Below are 19,503 nucleotides of genomic sequence, written 5' to 3'. Positions count from 1 at the left end.
GTTTGTCCTATTAGCTGTAAGGCAATTTAAAAGTGAAGAATATTATTGAATTCAGAGTTACACGGAAGTATAATGCAAATGCAATTTAATAATTATTTAACGTCGATTTTGCTATTTAGTGTCGGCTTTTTTACAATATATATATATATATATATATATATATATATATATATATATATATATATATATATATATATATATCCTTTTCAGTAAATTAAAGTAGCAAATACTATTTAGAAATATCATAATTTAGAAGTTAAATTATTAAGAAGAGTGCAGAATAAGAATACCAGAATTAAAAAATTTTAGTAACCTTCAAATGAGATAAGTTCTTATTACAAATAGTATTCTTTACCACGTTCAATGTATATCATATTTGGAATTTAATAACAACGAAGTACATGTTGTCACCTTCAACATTTGATTTTACATGCCGTCCACACTTTGTCCTTTTCATGGCTAACATTGAATAAATCAACCCATAAAATCTTCATGATCGCAAGCACTCGCCAACGAAGAACAAGTTGAAAATCTCCACAAAAAGTGAAGAAAACCATGGCTACAAGAGCACACTGTTTGGTACTTGCATACCCAACTCAAGGTCACATCAATCCCATTCTTCAATTCTCAAAACTACTGCAACAGCAAGGGGTTAGAATAACTCTCGTTACAACTCGTTTCTACTACAATAACTTAAAAACTATGCATCCTTCTATTGCGGTTGAAACCATCTCTGATGGGTTTGATAATGGAGGGCCAAAAGAAGCTGGTGGCTTCAAAGCCTACTTGGCACGCTTCTGGCAAGTTGGGCCACTCACTTTTTCTGAACTTCTTGAAAAGCTTGATGGATCAAAACATGTCGATTGTGTTGTCTATGATACCTTCTTCAATTGGGCACCAGAAGTTGCCAAGAGATTTGGAATAGTTGTTGCAGCTTATCTCACTCAAAACATGGTTGTGAATAGCATATACTATCATGTTCACCTGGGGAAGTTGCAGGTTCCACTCAAAGAACATGAGTTTTTCCTTCCTGCCATGCCTAAACTATATCTTGAGGACATGCCTTCTTTCTTCTTTGTTGAAGATTTCACTTATCTTGATTTTTTAGTTTCTCAGTTTTCCAGTATTGACAAAGCTGATTGGATCCTATGCAACACCTTCTATGAGCTGGATAAAGAGGTAACAGCCAAACAGTTTCAATATATTTTGTTTAACTTAAATTTTTATTCTTTCAATGTCTTGTAATTTTGTATCAAGTTACACTAAAAATCATATTGCATGAGAACTTTTCTTATAATACTATGTATATATCTAGATATTTTCTCCAATTTCTGGCACGTAATGTGTACTGACTAGAAAACACTTTTAGATAGCAGATTGGATTGTGAAGGTTTGGCCACAATTTAAGACTATAGGACCAAACATTCCATCTTTCTTTTTAGATAAGCAATGGGAAGATGACCAAGATTATGGGGTCACAGAATTCAAGATTGAAGAATGCATGGAATGGTTAGATGATAAGCCAAAAGGGTCTGTTGTTTATGTATCTTTTGGGAGTTTGGCTTCCTTTGGTGAAGAGCAAATGCAAGAAGTTGCTTGTTGTTTGAGAGAGTGTTCAAGTTATTTCTTGTGGGTGGTGAGAGTTTCCGAAGAAACCAAACTTCCTAAAGATTTTGAGAAAAAAACAGAAAAGGGTTTGGTAGTAACATGGTGTTCCCAATTGAAAGTTCTTGCTCATGAGGCTGTCGGATGTTTTGTGACACACTGTGGTTGGAATTCAACATTAGAAACTTTGTGCTTAGGAGTTCCAACAGTTGCAATACCATATTGGTCAGACCAGAGCATAAATGCAAAGCTTCTTTCAGAAGTTTGGAAAGTTGGAACAAGAGCTCTAGTTGATGAGAAAAAGGTTGTGCAACGAGAAACTCTGCAACACTGTATAAATGAAATAATGAATGGATCTAAAGAAATGAAGAACAATGCCATTAGGTGGAGGACTTCAGCAGTAAGAGCTGTTAGTGAAGGTGGTAGTTCTTATGAAAATATGAAAGAATTTGTGAATAATTTATCACATTCATAAGCTTGATGTTACTTCGTGATCAAAAGTTTCTGTGTTGTATTTTCATGTAACAGGTTGGTCAATAATTCAGTGCATTCATAAGCTTCATGATCAAATGTACTCCATGACAGGACAAATAATTCCTGTTAAATTTTCATGCAAACATTTTACTATAAGTAATAGTATATCCATTTTATCATTTAGGTTGCCTTTTGTATAGTTATATTTGTTTATCAGTAAATTTGAAAATGAAGTGGTGGATTATTGTGTATATACAGAACATGCTGCATTGCATTATCTAATTATATATATATATATATATATATATATATATATATATATATATATATATATATATATATATATATATATATAAATATAAAATAAATTGGTAGACCAATTTGGTATTTTTGAACGAAAATAAAGTGGAAAAAAATAATTAAACCTATAAATCGACGAAGTAATGTGTATAAATTATTGTAAAAGGCAATAAACTTCAACAAATTTAGATTTTGATTTTTTTATAATGTATTTATAAGAACTAGTTGTCCATGTATTTTCTTCTTTCGTGTGAATTATTTTATTGTCTTGTTGAATTATACTTATTAATTGTCATCTTGTAAAAGAATATTGTGTGCAACAACTACAAATATATAATATTGTATTGTATTTTATTTATGCTTTTTATGACTAGATGAACTTCGTTTATAAGGACATCTGATTATCGAGCAAGAGAACAACTTGGATTAATCCATACATACTTATCTGGACCATTTACATACGATTCTTTTATTGGAAAAAGGTATTTTATTTTTTTCATTGATTATTTTTCAAGGGAAACCTAAGTATTTCTTGAAGGAGAAATTTAAGATGATCAAAGTGTTTAAAAGGTTTAAAGTGATGATTGAGAAGGAGACAAACAACTAATCTATTCAGTTACTGAGGGGAGTTTATATCAACCAAGCTCATGAAGTACTTCGTGAAGGATAAGAAGATTCCTGACAACACCATACTCACTCCAATAAAACAGAGTTGCACAGAGAAAAAATCGAACCATCTTTGATATGATTCAAAAAATGTTTAAAAGCAAGAATATGCCAAAGGAGTTTTTAGGATGAAGCTATGTAGTATCTATGTGCAAAGAACTTTGGAGTTGAAGAAAGCTAAGTGTGTCTCCTCTTAGAGTTTGTGTTTGGCAGTGTAGCTTATGGTCATGTTCTAGCTTAATAGCGAACCAAGCTTGAAGATAGAAGCATGAAAAATGTATTTACACTAGTGCCAAATAAGCGTTCCACACCTACCATTCAATATTAATTGACTTTGGGAAAAGAGAATTCCGACATCAATTATGTTAGAATTTCCCCTTTTGGACGTTATATGGTTGCATGAATCTGTACATAAATGACCTTTGGACTATCCAAGAAGAAATTAGAGGTTTGAAAAGGGGAATTCCGATATCAATTAACGTTTCAAATTGAATTAGAGTTGTGGGTAAGCCTCGAGCACAATTTCAAATATTGTATCCAAAGATTGAACTTAATTGATCTTTAACTTATTAATTTTTGTATGTGAAATTTATACCTTCATATTTGACTACTTTTTTGTCATGTTTAGAGTAACATGTAGTCAGATTCATGGACATGCAGCTACTACATCATGTCTTAGATCAAGATTATCATTCGATCAGAAATTAGAGATGATTGAACTGAGATAATAATAATATATCTTTCATATCTTACAAATTACATTCAATTTTGAACATTAGAATAGAAATATAAAGTTGTCTTGTTTTTGCAGCAGTTCAACAATTTATCACTAATAGCAGATGCCACAATGATGAAGATACATAGGAATGAATCACATATCTTTTGGATCGATGGAGTTAGGATATACATTAATTTAGCTTTAATACTTTGAGTTTTGATAACTTTAGTTTTTAATTTTATTTATTATATATTTAGTTTATAGTTTTGATTAATTCAAACAAATTTCAAAATAAGTTTTGGATACATGAAATGAAAAACTAGTTTTCTCTTTTTAAGTTTGGTAAAGCTGTAAAAACGAATCTTTTATTAAAATAGGATGTAGGAAAGTGCACTTTTTGATGTCAAATAACCTTTTCCAACGTCAATTGAAGTAAAAAATGAATTTCTTCAAACATCAAAAAGTTTGCAATGCCAATTCCAGAAAGAAACCTTCGTTGAACAGGCAAGGCGTGAGCTACTAAGAACGACGCCAAAAGGATGAATTTTGATGTCAAACACCCTTCACTTGAAATTCCAAAGACCACCCAAAAACTTTTGCTCAGCAACCAAGGCATAGGCATGACGTTGAGTGTTGAAGGATGTTTGAATAGTCTGTTTTCCAACGTCAATCAATTTCCTTTATTTATTCTAAGGTTAAATTGACTTCCTCTTATATTATGTATATGTTTTAATGGACGTTAAAAATAAAAATAACAAACGTCAAAAAAGCTCTTTCTTATTATAATGTCATTAGGTATGAAAATAAAACTAAGAACTATATATTGTTTAACCCAATAACAAAGAAAGTTATTATGAGTGTAAATATTTAAATTGATAAAGCAAATGAAAGGATAGGAAGAGTAAAAAATTATTCTGTTATATTTTATAGTTATTATAGTATTTAATTTGTAATAATTAGAAACATTGTAATCGATTATTAATGAAAGATTTAATGTTAATTTTATAAACTGTAAGGTTCATTAAAAAAAAAAACACCCTAAACATATTAAAAAATATTTAAGTCGGAGTCATTTTCTAACATGTGCATGGAGTTAGACGATAATACAATACAAATCCAATCTTAATTATTTAAAGTCGATTTTGCTTTTTAATGACGGTTTTTTGGGATGATAAATATCTATCTATTTTTAGTAGATTAAAGTAGCATATACTATTTATAAATATTCTAATTCAAAAGTTAAATTATTAAGAACAGTGTAGAGTAAGTATATGCTTTTACCAGAATTTAAAAAATCTAGTAGCCATCAAATAAGATAAAAAGTCCTTATTACAAATAGTATTCTTTACCACCTTCAACGTATATCATATTTGGAATTTAATAATAAAGAAGTACATGTTGTGAGCTATTCCAAATTCAATACTTGATTTTACATGCCGTCCAAATTTTGTCCTTTTCATGACTAACATTGAATAAATCAATCCATAAACGGCTCAAGATCGCAAGCAGTCACCAACGAAGAACATCACCACAAAAACTATGGCTACGAGGGCACACTGCTTGTTATTTGCATACCCAGCTCAAGGTCACATCAATCCCATTCATCAATTTTCAAAACTACTGCAACGACAAGGGGTGAGAATAACTCTCGTTACAACTCGTTCCTACTACAATAACTTAAAAACTGTGCCTCCTTCTATTGCCGTTGAAACCATCTCTGATGGATTTGATAATGGAGGACCAAAAGAAGCTGGTGGCTTCAAAGCCTATTTGACACGCTTCTGGCAAGTTGGGCCACTCACTTTTTCTGAGCTTCTTGAGAAACTTGGTGGATCTAAAGATGATGATGACCATGTTGATTGTGTTGTCTATGATTCATTTTTCAGTTGGGTACCAGAAGTTTGTAAGAGATTTGGGATAGTTGTTGCAGCTTATCTCACTCAAAACATGGTTGTGAATAGCATATACTATCATGTTCACTTGGGGAAGTTGCAGGTTCCACTCAAAGAACATGAGTTTTCCCTTCCTGCCATGAATAAACTTTATCTCGAGGACATGCCTTCTTTCTTTTTTGGTGAAGATTTCACTTTTCTTGATTTTGTAGTTTCTCAGTTCTCCATTATTCACAAAGCTGATTGGATCCTATGCAACACCTTCTATGAGTTGGATAAAGAGGTAACAACCAAATAATTTCAATATATAGATTATGTTTAACTTAAATGTTTATTCTTTCAGTTTTTCTAGTTTTTGTATCAAGTTACAGTAAACCGTATTACAATACAACTTTTCTTATAATAATATGTATATATCTATATATTTTCTCCAATTTCTCGCATGTAATGTTTAGTGACCAGAAAACACTTTTAGATAGCAGATTGGATAGTGAAGGTTTGGCCACAATTTAAGACTATAGGACCAAACATTCCATCTTTCTTTTTAGATAAGCAATGGGAAGATGACCAAGATTATGGGGTCACAGAATTCAAGATTGAAGAATGCATGGAATGGTTAGATGATAAGCCAAAAGGGTCTGTTGTTTATGTATCTTTTGGGAGTTTGGCTTCCTTTGGTGAAGAGCAAATGCAAGAAGTTGCTTGTTGTTTGAGAGAGTGTTCAAGTTATTTCTTGTGGGTGGTGAGAGTTTCCGAAGAAACCAAACTTCCTAAAGATTTTGAGAAAAAAACAGAAAAGGGTTTGGTAGTAACATGGTGTTCCCAATTGAAAGTTCTTGCTCATGAGGCTGTCGGATGTTTTGTGACACACTGTGGTTGGAATTCAACGTTAGAAACTTTGTGCTTAGGAGTTCCAACTGTTTCAATCCCATATTGGTCAGACCAGAGCATAAATGCAAAGCTTCTTTCAGAAGTTTGGAAAATCGGAACAAGAGCTCTAGTTAATGAGAAAAAGGTTGTACAACGAGAAACTCTGAAGCACTGTATAAATGAAATAATGAATGGATCTAAAGAAATGAAGAACAATGCCATTAGGTGGAGGACTTCAGCAATAAGAGCTGTTAGTGAAGGTGGTAGTTCTTATGAAAATGTCAAAGAATTTGTGAATAATTTATCGCATTCATAAGCTTAATGTTCTAAAATGGAGATTACTTCGTGATAAGAAGTTTCTGTGTTGTATTTTCATGTAACAAGTTGATCAATAATTCAATACATTCATAAGATTCATAAGCTTCATAATCAAATGTACTCCATGACATGACAAATAATTCTTGTATTTTCATGCGAACATTTTATTATAACTAATAGTATATCCATCTACCAACCATCTTGATATTTTTGAACGAAAATAAAGTTAAAAAGAGTAGTTAAACTTATAAATTGATTGAGTAATGTGTATAAATTTTTGTAAAAGGCAATAAGCTTCAACAAATTTTAGTGCTACACAACCGAGATCTCGCCTCTCTATTTGAGATGATAAAGAGAATGTAGATAATACGACATTTGATATGGGGACAACACTTTAATAGTTAACAACTACAACATGGAAATTCTTAGTCAAATACAGCATAAAAGAAATAATAGATTAACAAAAACAAAACAATTAGGTGATTGAGTGATCCAGATTAGTAGTACCTTTAAAATGCATTAAGTGATTGGCTGATGCATATTAGTCCCTTTAAAATGCATTAGTTGAGCTGGATTGGGTTTATAACTATCATTGAAATCATGATTTAAAATTATACACAATCACAAAAACAAGAAAAAAAAAAAACCTAAAAGTATTATTCATATGCCAAAATACATATAAAACTGAAAAGTAATTATAAAGCTTGAACTGATTCTTTTTCTACTAAAAGTTTTTCAATACTTGTTGATATTTTTATTAGACTTAAATACTTATTTCGTCTTTATGTTAAGAAGTAAATTTCTCGGGTTCCTATGTTATGAAAAATGTATGAATAAAGTCATGTCCGTTAAGTTGACAGCAACGACGTTAAGTCCATGATGATGTGGTCGTATTTTTTTCTTCTCTTCTGCTGTCCAGCTTTTTTTCTCTCTTATTCAGCTTTTTCTTTGATGATTTGTTGTAGATCTTATTCATATACTTTTCATAACGTAGAAACCCAATGTCTTTATTTTAAAAACCAGATACTAAACAGAAATAGGGACAAAGTAAGTATTTAAACCTTTTTTAATTATAAGTATTAATTCTTTATAATAAAAGTTAAGAAGAATAAAAGTTATATGATGCATATCATATCATATCATATCATATTATATTATATTTAAAGTGAGTCACTAATCACATCGTGCCTATCTAAGAGCGCGAGTCACTATCACTAGAGTTGTATTATTGGAGTAGTTTCAAAATTGTAGGTACAGATATTTATTGAAAACATTTCATAAAGACATCATCTATCTATGTAAGAAATGACTTTTGAAACAAATACGAAGTCAACAATTAAAGGCTAAAATATGGAAGCAGAGGAAGCTTTGTGTGTATTCTATTTTATATTTTTACTTTTTAATGCTTTATTGGTTATTTATGTCTTCTAACTAAAATTTACGTAAATATTTATTGGTTATCTATCTCTAATAGGAATAAAAAATTCATATTTTTATTTTTACGTATTTTTTTTCATCCGGAGTCGTCTCTTTTTATCGAAACGTCTAAATCCTCTTTTTAATTACAAAATGTTATTGATTATCTTTTTTTACTTTAGATATTTAAAGATTATCTTTTTTTACTTTAGATTTTTAAAGATTAGACGTCTAAACAGCGATGTTAAAGTCCTTTTTTTTTGTGTGATTTCTTATCCTATGTCTTTATTTTTACATAATTTGTTAAAGTGAGACTATTTTTTCTGAACGTTTAATATGGTTTTTATTTTCATAAATTTTATTTAATTTTATTTTTTATTATTTAAATTGATAACAAAAAAAAATAATATATCACATATTAATTTATAGTTTTTAAAATTTTTTAAAATTTGTAAATATTTTTAATTAAAAAATTAAAAAACTGCAAACTGTAACATACATTGTTTATTTTTCATTAAAGATTTAAACAATCATAAAACATCACCAAATTAAAAAGAATTATTAAAATAAAATTATATTAAACATATGAAAAAATATATTGAATAAAATAAATAAAAGTAAAGACTAAAATAATATTTAAACCTTTTATACATAGTCAAACATGCTAGCAGTGAGCAATTAAAGGTTTAGTTGTAGTACAAGTCACAATACATTTATTGTTTGGTCCCAACTCTTTAAAATAATTGTTTTGTCAAAATCATAAGAAATGTGTATAATACGTATCGACAATGTTCACCGACTCATCAGCAAACATAAATAAACAAATGAACATAAATATTATGCGAGAATTTATTGTCTAATTAAACTATAGAGCTAAAATAGCGAAAAATGTCCATTTGAAAATACAGACACTCATGATAAATGCCACATATAAATATTAAAACAATATATATATTTAATATGACCCCTTTTTCTAAACATTGTAATAAATAAATTTAATAAATTTACTAGCAGATGGGCAGATAGGGCTCAATGAATAATAGATAAATGAATTGGTCTAAGAATCATATATTTACTTGGAAGTCAAGAACAACATGTCGTCATTTTATTATTTAATTAATAATTCATTAACATTGGTTATGACTATTGTAATTGAACATATAATATATATATATATATATATATATATATATATATATATATATATATATATATATATATATATATATATATATATATGTATGTATATATAAAATAGGAAGCAGTTGAACAGAACCTTCTCAACTTCGAAAAGGACATGTAAATGAGCCAAACTAATCACTGTCATGTACACATTTCAATGATGCAAATGTATTTGTGGAATCCAAGATCCTCACCTAATTAAAGAGAAAATATGTAAAATTGAAAACTTTTCACCGAACCCAACTTCATTATAATTATAACACAACTACTTTTTATAATATTTAAAAATATATATTAAAATATTTAAAAATATATATTAAAATAATAATAATAATAAATATAAATAAAATATTATTATAAAATAACCCAATACAACATGCCGGTGTGAAACCAAAGTTAAACTTTTTTTAAAATATTTTAATATTATCTCTCTTGTATCTTTAAAATACATGAATTGTAATATAATTTAAAATACCAAAATTAAAATTAGTGTAAATGATGATGTTTTGAACAGTAATGAGTTGAATTGGAAGAACCCTAATCACAGTAAACAATAGCATTATTGGTTGCACGGATAATGGAAGGCAGAAATCTTATCTTATCATGTATAAAGGAACCCCTTTCATATCCACACATCAGAGAGAGAGAGAGAGAGAGAGAGAGAGAGAGAGAGAGAGAGAGAGAGAGAGAGAGAGAAATAATGGAGAAGAAAAATATAGCAACAAGAAGAGCACATTGCTTGGTGTTAGCATACCCTGCATATGGCCATATCAACCCTATGCTGCAGTTGTCGAAGCTGTTGCTTCGTGAAGGAGTGAGAGTAACGTTTGTGACAACTATTTTCTACGCGAATATTGTGCAGAAAGTGCCTCCTCCCATTACACTGGAAACCATTTCTGATGGGTTTGATGAAGTTGGCTATACAGGTGCTGCCAGCCTCAAAGAATACACAGAGAAATTTTGTGAAGTTGGGTCACTCACCTTTGCTGAGCTTCTTGAGAAACTTGGAAGATCAGAAGATGATCGTGTTGATTGTGTTATCTATGATTCATTCTTCCCTTGGGCATTGGATGTTGCAAAGAGATTTGGGATAGTTAGTGCTTCTTATCTCACTCAAAACATGACTGTGAATAGTATATACTATCATGCTCAAATGGGAAAGTTGCAGGTTCCACTCAAACAAGATGAAATTTCCCTTCCCACCTTGCCTAAACTTCAACCTCAGGACTTGCCTACATTTTTCCTTACTTACGAAAAACAACCATTTCTGCTTCCTTTTCTTATGGACCAGTTCTCCAACATCGACAAAGCTGATTGGATCCTCTGCAACACATTATACGACATGGATAAAGAGGTATGAATGTTAAGGTACTATTATTTTCACTTCGGAAAGGATACTTTTATAAGAATAAAATCATTGTAACAAAAACTTAATTATTCTACTTAAAAGTAAAAAAGAAAAAAGAAAAAGACAGGACAGTATTAAATGCTTATAATAGAAACGAAAATAATATTCTGAAACAGATTTTTAAATAATATTTTTATATCACACGTATTCTTTTTTTAATTGATTCATTAATGTATTAACGTATTTTAAATTCAATGAAATGATAACTAAGTGTTATTTTGTTTAATTGATTCATTATTTAAGTGTTACTATATTAACATATTTTAAATTCAATGAAAAGATAACAAGTATATTATATTAAAATATCGTAAGGAAATTTGTATTAAGATATAATTGTACTAATAAAAATTTCTTGTTAAAGGATAGTTTGGTCACTAAAAATACAAGATATCTCTCTCTTGTTTTACAAATACAAGATATCTCTAAAACTAGATGCACCACTTGATCAGAGACAGTTTGGTCACTAAAAATGTTAACTTTTGTATTAATAAAGAAAGAGAAAAATTAAAAAATTAAATAATGAAAATTAAATATATACAAAAATTTGTTGGATGTTAAAATAATAATATCAAAAATATGAAGTATTGTGAGTTTAAAATTAATTCGACCCTCTAAAACTTTATAAAATTGATTTGGTGATAAATAATTTGGCTACACTATATTGTAATGCAGTTTTATTTTTAGTCAATTTTGTACCTCTATCATTCTCATTACACGAAGAACATACTCACTACCTTAATATGATATAAAAGATACAAGAGTTTATCATAACCGAAATATGAATTTATCCTATCCACCATAAATCGGGTTCTTCTTGATTCTCGTCCTCAATGTCATTAGTATTAAGATATGTGTTGGAGATTGTTAAAAACAAGATAAAATTATAAGTATTGTTAGACCAATTTTATAAGATTAATATACCTTGGTTTTTACTTGGTTCCCGAGGTTATTTCCATTTTAACTTTTACTGCTTCTACTAGAAAACTATAAATCTTTGTTTCTGTACATGGATAAAAGGTTGTTTTAGGCGTGGGTGATACGATGTTGTTGAGAGTTTTACAAGAATTCATGACCCTTAAATGATTACAATTTGTTTTTGGTGAACCATAAATTGTTAGAAAAAGAGGACGCGATTTTGTTTTACATTGTTATTCTCAGAAAGTGATTGTAATAATTCAACTATTCCAGGAAGTTTTTAAAGCTGCTTTGATAATGGCATTACTAATGTCGGTAACAATATATATATATATAGGATTAGCACTGTTAATTTGATTGAAGTAAAACTTAAATGGTGGCAGCTATTAAAATTTTAACCTTTCTTTTTGTAAAATTTGGCATGAATATTGTTTTAACCAGATCTTTTATTTAGATTGTAGATGGATTCAAGGAGATTTGGCCTAAATTTAGGTGTATTGGACCAAATATACCATCTTTCTTCTTAGACGAACAATATGAAGATGATCAAGATTATGGGGTGACAGAATTGAAGAGGGATGAATGCATAGAATGGTTAGATGATAAGCCAAAAGATTCTGTTGTTTATGTATCATTTGGGAGTATTGCAAGCTTTGAGAAGGAGCAAATGGAAGAAATAGCTTGTTGTTTGAAAGAGTGTTCACATTACTTTCTGTGGGTGGTTAGAAAGTCAGAAGAGGCCAATCTCCCAAAAGGTTTTGAGAAGAAAACGGAAAAGGGTTTTGTAGTGACATGGTGCTCCCAGCTAAAAGTCCTGGCTCATGAGGCTATAGGATGTTTTGTGACACATTGTGGTTGGAATTCGACGTTAGAAACTTTGTGCTTAGGAGTGCCAACAATTGCAATACCATTTTGGTCAGATCAAAGCACGAATGCAAAACTTATGGAAGATGTTTGGAAGATGGGAATTAGGGCTCCCTTTGATGAAAAAAAGGTTGTGCGAAGAGAAGCTCTGAAGCATTGCATAAGAGAAATAATGGAGAATGAGAAAGGAAATGAGTTGAAAAACAATGCCAATCAATGGAGGACTTTAGCTGTGAAGGCTGTTAAAAGTGGTGGAAGTTCTCATAAAAGTATTCTAGAATTCGTAAATAGCTTCTTTCATTAGTAGTACATGCATGAAAACGATCACTACTATGACAACTATGCATTTTTTAAGTTTTTTTTTTTTTTACTAGCATATTCTAAGGTTAATGGTGATGTTGTAGGTATGTTTAATTCATTTAAGAAGATAAATATTTTTTAATAAAATAATACTTTAATTTTGACATCTAGAATAAACTTATTTTCAAAAAATGAAAATAAATAAATAAATAACAGTTGCAGTGGAAAAGAGAGAAGAAAGTAGAAAAACATCGTCGTTTTACTAGTATGAGGTTGTTTGCTAACTGTTAAACTGATATTCAAATAAAATAATTTGTTATAAGCGACAAAAAATATATATAACAAGGCACATGGAATAACAGAGTTATTGTCCCCAATGCTCCCTCCATAACTAGTTTCATTTTTCATAAATTTTTGCATAAGAAAGATGATAACACATGCCCTTTTTTAATTTTATTTTCTAAAATATTATTAATTTATTGATTTAACTTATTTTTTAATATTAAATAATGTTGTTTTTTTAAATTTTATGTTTTTAAATGTAATTGAAATTGATAGTTGGTACGCATAATAAAGTCATTTCATTTCATTTTATTGTTCTCTACCATGGATGCTGCTTAGAATTAATAAATCATTCATGATGTTTATTCTAAATTCAATCAAACACTCCATATAGCACTGCATGTGCATCAAACCCTTGTCCAACCATTTTACACTGTATCCTAAGAAGTGATTTTCAAGCATTTTACACTTGTTCCCATCCCTACATATATATAGTTTGCTTATTTAGCTTGCATTCTTCGTTCATAAATAGTAAAAATTAAGAACCAAATTATACTTAATTTAAAATATCGAGGGATTAATTTTCAGTTTAAGATATTTTTTTTATAAATTAACTAAAGTCTATAATAAGATTAAACGTACTTTGACCATGATTTTAATCACATTTAGAGATGAGAGAATAGAGTTTTTTAGTCTACTTATTTAGTGAGATAATAAAACAAGAGCTTATTTAAGAGTGAGTTGAGACTCACGTATGGATAATAAGTCAAATTGACGCCGTAACATGGAAACCTTAAAAGCATAAAAAAGAAATTGAACAAATTGAATGTTAAAAGTAGTGGTGACTCCAGAAGATTTTTAATTTCCACTTATTTGCTTCGATTGTTTGTGTTTCTTTAAAGCGTAATTAATAAAATATTGAATGGGATTATTTTAAAACAAAATTAAATTTGAATATCTATTACGAATTTTATGGTTTTAGTTCTTTAAAAATCAACCTGATAGTTAAACAACTTCAAGTGAACATTCAAACTATCATCTATGTTTTATTTTTTACTTTTCTACCATTTGGAGAGTCTTGTTTCCTTTATTTTCTTATAGAGAGACATGATTTATTTGTATTTTTCTTTTTCAATATTTTATAGAAAGACAAAATCCCTAATGAAAATTAAAATTGATCAGAAGATGATAACATGGAAGCTTTCAAAGATCTAAAAAATGAAATTAATTTTAACAAATAAATAATTCATTTATAACTTATAAAGGGCGCATTCTCTCACTCAACTGAAATATTTCTAATAACATATTTTAAACCAAATTCTCTTTATTAAATATAATAAGTCACATTTAAGTTTGAAATAGAACAAAAAATAAGATGGTAAGAAAAAGAAATCAAACCTTCATAATATAATTATTATCAAAGGGTTTGAGGATTTATAATATATTTAATTATAATTCAAAATTGTTGGACATATACAGAAACAAAGTTTAATAACATAACTCACTTAAAACAAAAACAAAGTTAATTGCTTATTTCTTCAATTTGTTGAAGATTTTTCTTATAAATTATCATACACAAAACATGATTGGGTATTTTGAGATCAACCTTTGTAATTTTGTGGGTACTTAAGTCGTACCAAACTAGTGCACCGTCGTGTGTTTGAAAGAGTATATAACCCATATTCCTTGCTCCAATAGGTCTTGTAATGCAAGGTGAGGATCCAAGAGTGAAGAGTTTAGTCCATGTTTCTTTCTTACCAAGTTCAGTCAAAATTGATATATAAAATGTAGTGTTATATCCATAAGTCGACATCAAAGCAATTGACCCATTTAAGAGAAACAAGTACCACCGCATATAACCTATATTAAAATTATCACATATGTCTAAAGGTATGTCTAAAGGTGTGGGAGTTGTATAATATGTCTCATTCCTCATGTCAAATGACACCAAGCATCGATCCCAGGAGCGATCACCATCAATTCGACATAACCAATGACACATTCCGTCAAAGTAAAATTTACCATCAGTTCCATACTCAATTCCATACACTGCAGGAGTGATATCAATTTTAAGTTTTCTCCAAGAGTTACTTCTTATGCTATAAATCTCAAATAAGTGTGTGTAATCCCATTTAGTGTAACCATATTCCGGTATAGCTTCTTCAGGTTGCACACTTCTAATCACCTTATAATCATCTTGAATGCCATCATAACCAAAACCCAAATATGTAATGCTAACACAGGCATCAAGTGGTACATACTCAACTGGACTATGAGGAATGACCTTTAATTCACCAATAGTTGGATTCCATAAATATACAGAGTGGTTCTGATAGATGAAAAAGCAAAGAATTCCATTAACACTAGAAGAACCCAAAAAATTCAATTCAGGAAAACAACCCTTTAGTGGATTTGGCCAGTTTAATTTGTCGACGTTTTGAAACCTCTCACCAGAAAGTAAAAAGAAGGAGGGCTTATGATTAGTTTCTGTGTCAATTTCTTTGAGACATAGAATGATAGATGTATCATCATAGAAGGAATTATGATTAGATATGAAATTAATATGAAAGAGATCTACGAAAAGTGAATTTTCAAACAAGAGGGCCCATGATTTACATAGGCTTCCAAATCTCTTCAGAGATTTCAAAGGAAGTTTGACAAGAATCAAGAATGTCAGATCATCAGGTAAGTGATTATGACACTTTTGGGCCACAGACGTGTTCTCCATCTCTTGTTTATGCCAAAAGTTAATGACTTGCCAATGATCTTTGGTGTTCTCACTCCAAAGGTAAATGGGATGGGTAATGAGTTGGCAATGTTTGTTAACAAGATTCTTGATGGTGGCCTCTTCCAAGTACTCCAACTAATAAAGAAAAAAAATTTAAGTGAACAAAGGAAATAACATGAAAAATAGGGATAAGTTAATTTGTGTACCTGATCATCCTTTAGGAAAAGAGTGATTTTGGTTCCCCTTGGGACATGTTGGGCATTAATATCCTTGGTAACAATAAATGAGCCATCGGGTTGAGATTCCCAAATATATTGTCTGAGGTCATTATACTTAGAGGTGATATTAACCTTTTCAGCAACCAAAAAAGTAGAGTAGAAGCCAACATCCAAATTATGGATCAAATCTAAAATAGAACATGCACTTAATCAACACAAAAAACTACAATTAAACAACATGTAATGCGAATGAAAATAGATCAAATCTAACGTAGAGTGGAAGCCAACACACACAAAATTACAATTAATCAACATGAAATGCGAACGAAAATGGAACATTGTCACCAACATACCATCCTTGGTCATGCCAATACCATTATCGATGACCAAAAGTGTTTTGTTTTCCTTTTGAGGGACCAATCTAATAAACAATTCATCATGTAAATTGTTCATGCCCGTGAGCCTCTCAAATCGACTTTTATCCAAAGCCTATAAAGGCATACATTGATTAATAACAATTTCAAAAAAGAAATGTACAAATATAAAATCAAATTTTAAGAAACAACATACATTACAAGCATTGTTGATAAGTTCGCAAAGGAAGATTTCTTTGTTGGAATAGAAAGTTCTTTTCATAAGGTTGAATATCTCGCTCATGTCTCCCTCCGAAACTAATGTCTGAACATTCTCCATTGTAATTGTTTTGTAATGATCAAAAATTAATTTGAAACAAAATTACTAATAACCTTCTTTTATATTCATTAACACATTCGCTAAGTATAACCACTTAATACGGTATCATCTTTAAAATTTACTTCTAATTAATTAATTTTAAAATAATTATTTAATTTTAAACTTTATTGAATTAATTTTTAAAGTTATTATTTAATCCTAATTATCTTCCATTTTAGTATTGTTTAATTTTTGTTGAATTATTTAAACATGAAATATTTTCTTTTACAATAAATTACTAATTAAGTCATTATCTTTTTAGAGCATAAAATAGAAGAATTTTAATTTCATTATTATAAATAATATTATTAAAAATATATTTTAAGTTATTAATAAAAATAAAACAAAAATTTATTGTGCGTTTCATGTTATATAATTATACTAATTAAAATATTTTGAAATTCTATTAATTAAATTTATTTGAATGTATTAGTATATTTTGATAATATTTTATTCAATATAATTCTTCACTTAAGACAATGATTTTTTTTTAAATAAAATCAAAGATATTAAAAATATTGTTCACATTTAAAAACTTTACTCACACTTTCTCTTATTCTTTTTCTTTGTTAAATAAATTAGTAGTGTACCATAGTTTTAGAAGGACAACTATTGTCTCCGCCAATAAATTGCTAAACCTCTTAGTGACTTCATTTGAATACTCTTCTAAGAAATTATGGTCTGCTTCATATGAAACATGTCGACTAAGAGTATTATTCATCATTTCTTCAATATACATAAATTGATCCATCTTAGAGGTATATACAAAAGTGCTTGAACTAAAGGACTGTCACAATCACATCAACGTAGAGAATTTCTTCACCACGAAATATTCAAATCTTATAATTTGGGATAATTCCTTTTAGTATAAGTGAACTTTAACTGTTAGAAGAAAAGAAAGGATGAAAATTGTGTATCTTATTCGATCATAAGGAAAGAGTACAATTGATATATATAGTCGTTTAAAATAATATAAAAATGGAATATAAATATAAATACAGAATATAAATATATGAACATAAATGCACATATATGAAAGGAAAATAAATTAAATCCAATATCCCCTCAAGCTGCAACATATATATCCTTAATGATAAGCTTGCACAACAAAGATTGAAATTGTGTCGGAGGTAAAGCTTTAGTATGAGTGTCCACAAGTTGGGCTAAAGTAGAAATGGGCAGGAGCTTAATTACACCAGCTTGAACTTTATCCCTTATGAGATGACAATCAATTTCAATATGCTTTGTCCTTTCATGCATGGTTGGATTATGTGCAATTTGTATAGCAGATTGATTGTCATAAATAAGAGGAACTAGTTGTGGTAGAGGTTGTTTCAAATCATGGAGCAAATACATAAGCCATTGAATTTCACATGTTGTGGAAGCTAAGGCTCTATATTCTGCTTCGGTTAATGATCTAGATATAGTACCTTTCTTCTTGGATTTCCCGCTGATTAAGGATGCACCATAGAACACATTAAAACTAGTCATAGACCTTCTAGTGTCAGGGCAAGCAGCCCAATCAGAATCACTAAAAGCCTTGAGAGCATGTTTTGTGTTGGAGGGAAAGAATAACCCTTGTCTTGGATTGTTCTTGATATATCTCAGGATCCTTATTACTGTTGCATAGTGTTCTTCCAAAGGATTGGAAAAAAATTGACTGAGAGTACTAACAACAAAAGAAAAAACTCGTCTCGTGTTGGTTACATATAATAACCTGCCATGAAGTCTTTTATAGGCATGCACATCTGAATAGGGTTTCCCTTCTGTCTTGAAAAATTTTGTACCTGGTTGTATGGGAGTAGAAACAAGTTGACATTCCAACAATCCTGCATCTTCTAGTAACTCTAGAGCATACTTCCTTTGTGACAAATTAAGGCCCTATTGAGATCTTGCAATTTCTAAGCCCAAAAAATACTTGAGTTGGCCTAGGTCTTTAATCTTGAACTTTGCATTCAATAGATCCTTCACAGTTTGGATTTCCTAGATGTCATCACCTGCCAAGACTATATCATCTACATAAACAAGTAAGATGGTGATATTAGCAGAATCACTTTTGACAAAAAGTGAATAATCTGATTTTAATTGTATGTAGCCCAAAGAAAGTAAAGTAGTTGTCAACTTGAAATTCCATTGTCTAGAGACCTGCTTGAGTCCATATAAAGACTTCAACAACTTGCAAACTTGCCCTGGTTTTTCTGTTTTGTAGCCAAGAGGAAGAGACATGTATACTTCTTCATCTAGATCCCCATGTAAAAAAGCATTATTTACATCTAGTTAATGTAAATACCAATGTTTAGAAGCTGCTAAAGCCAGAACCAATCTTACTGTTGTGAGTTTGACAACAGATGAAAAAGTCTCAAAGTAATTGTTGTGTGTAGCCTTTGGCTACTAACCTTGCCTTGTATCGTTCATCAGCATGCCTCTTTATTTTGTATACCCATTTATATCTGAAAGGTTGTTTTCCATAAGGTAGATCAGTCAAAACCCAAGTTTTGGTATTTAAATATGTGCATTGCATCATATAATTCTATATCTTAGCTTCTTTGTGAGTTTGCATCATTTTAGCAAATTAGACTCAATTTTTTTACATTTGACATTTGCATCATTGCATT

General features: G+C 29.8%; 4 protein-coding genes across 4 annotated transcripts; 3 read left to right on the top strand and 1 right to left on the bottom strand.

The window, feature by feature from the left end:
- Positions 1 to 529: 529 nt before the first annotated feature.
- On the top strand, positions 530 to 2,287 carry LOC148202373 (mogroside I-E synthase-like). Its single transcript, XM_088109937.1, has 2 exons — positions 530 to 1,179; positions 1,370 to 2,287. Exons 1-2 carry the CDS (start codon positions 556 to 558, stop codon positions 2,078 to 2,080), a joined length of 1,335 nt encoding a protein of 444 aa, XP_087966063.1. The 5' UTR covers positions 530 to 555; the 3' UTR covers positions 2,081 to 2,287.
- Positions 2,288 to 5,267: 2,980 nt separating this feature from the next.
- On the top strand, positions 5,268 to 6,936 carry LOC148202372 (mogroside I-E synthase-like). Its single transcript, XM_088108501.1, has 2 exons — positions 5,268 to 5,938; positions 6,131 to 6,936. Exons 1-2 carry the CDS (start codon positions 5,303 to 5,305, stop codon positions 6,839 to 6,841), a joined length of 1,347 nt encoding a protein of 448 aa, XP_087964627.1. The 5' UTR covers positions 5,268 to 5,302; the 3' UTR covers positions 6,842 to 6,936.
- Positions 6,937 to 10,063: 3,127 nt separating this feature from the next.
- Positions 10,064 to 13,092, top strand: LOC148202371 (mogroside I-E synthase-like). Its single transcript, XM_088110047.1, has 2 exons — positions 10,064 to 10,795; positions 12,219 to 13,092. Exons 1-2 carry the CDS (start codon positions 10,142 to 10,144, stop codon positions 12,930 to 12,932), a joined length of 1,368 nt encoding a protein of 455 aa, XP_087966173.1. The 5' UTR covers positions 10,064 to 10,141; the 3' UTR covers positions 12,933 to 13,092.
- Positions 13,093 to 14,732: 1,640 nt separating this feature from the next.
- On the bottom strand, positions 14,733 to 16,849 carry LOC148202370 (uncharacterized). The gene is made up of 4 exons (XM_088109603.1): positions 16,727 to 16,849; positions 16,510 to 16,645; positions 16,145 to 16,344; positions 14,733 to 16,073 (listed from the first exon to the last, which is right to left on the bottom strand). The coding sequence occupies exons 1-4, from the start codon at positions 16,847 to 16,849 to the stop codon at positions 14,733 to 14,735; spliced, it is 1,800 nt and encodes a 599-aa protein (XP_087965729.1).
- Between the last annotated feature and the right edge of the window lie 2,654 nt (positions 16,850 to 19,503).

The sequence above is a fragment of the Vigna umbellata genome, chromosome 3 (genome assembly GCF_029865625.1).
Source record: "Vigna umbellata cultivar VRB3 chromosome 3, Vumbellata_1.0, whole genome shotgun sequence".
Lineage (NCBI taxonomy): Eukaryota > Viridiplantae > Streptophyta > Magnoliopsida > Fabales > Fabaceae > Vigna > Vigna umbellata.
This window is presented reverse-complemented; position numbering and strand designations above follow the sequence as displayed.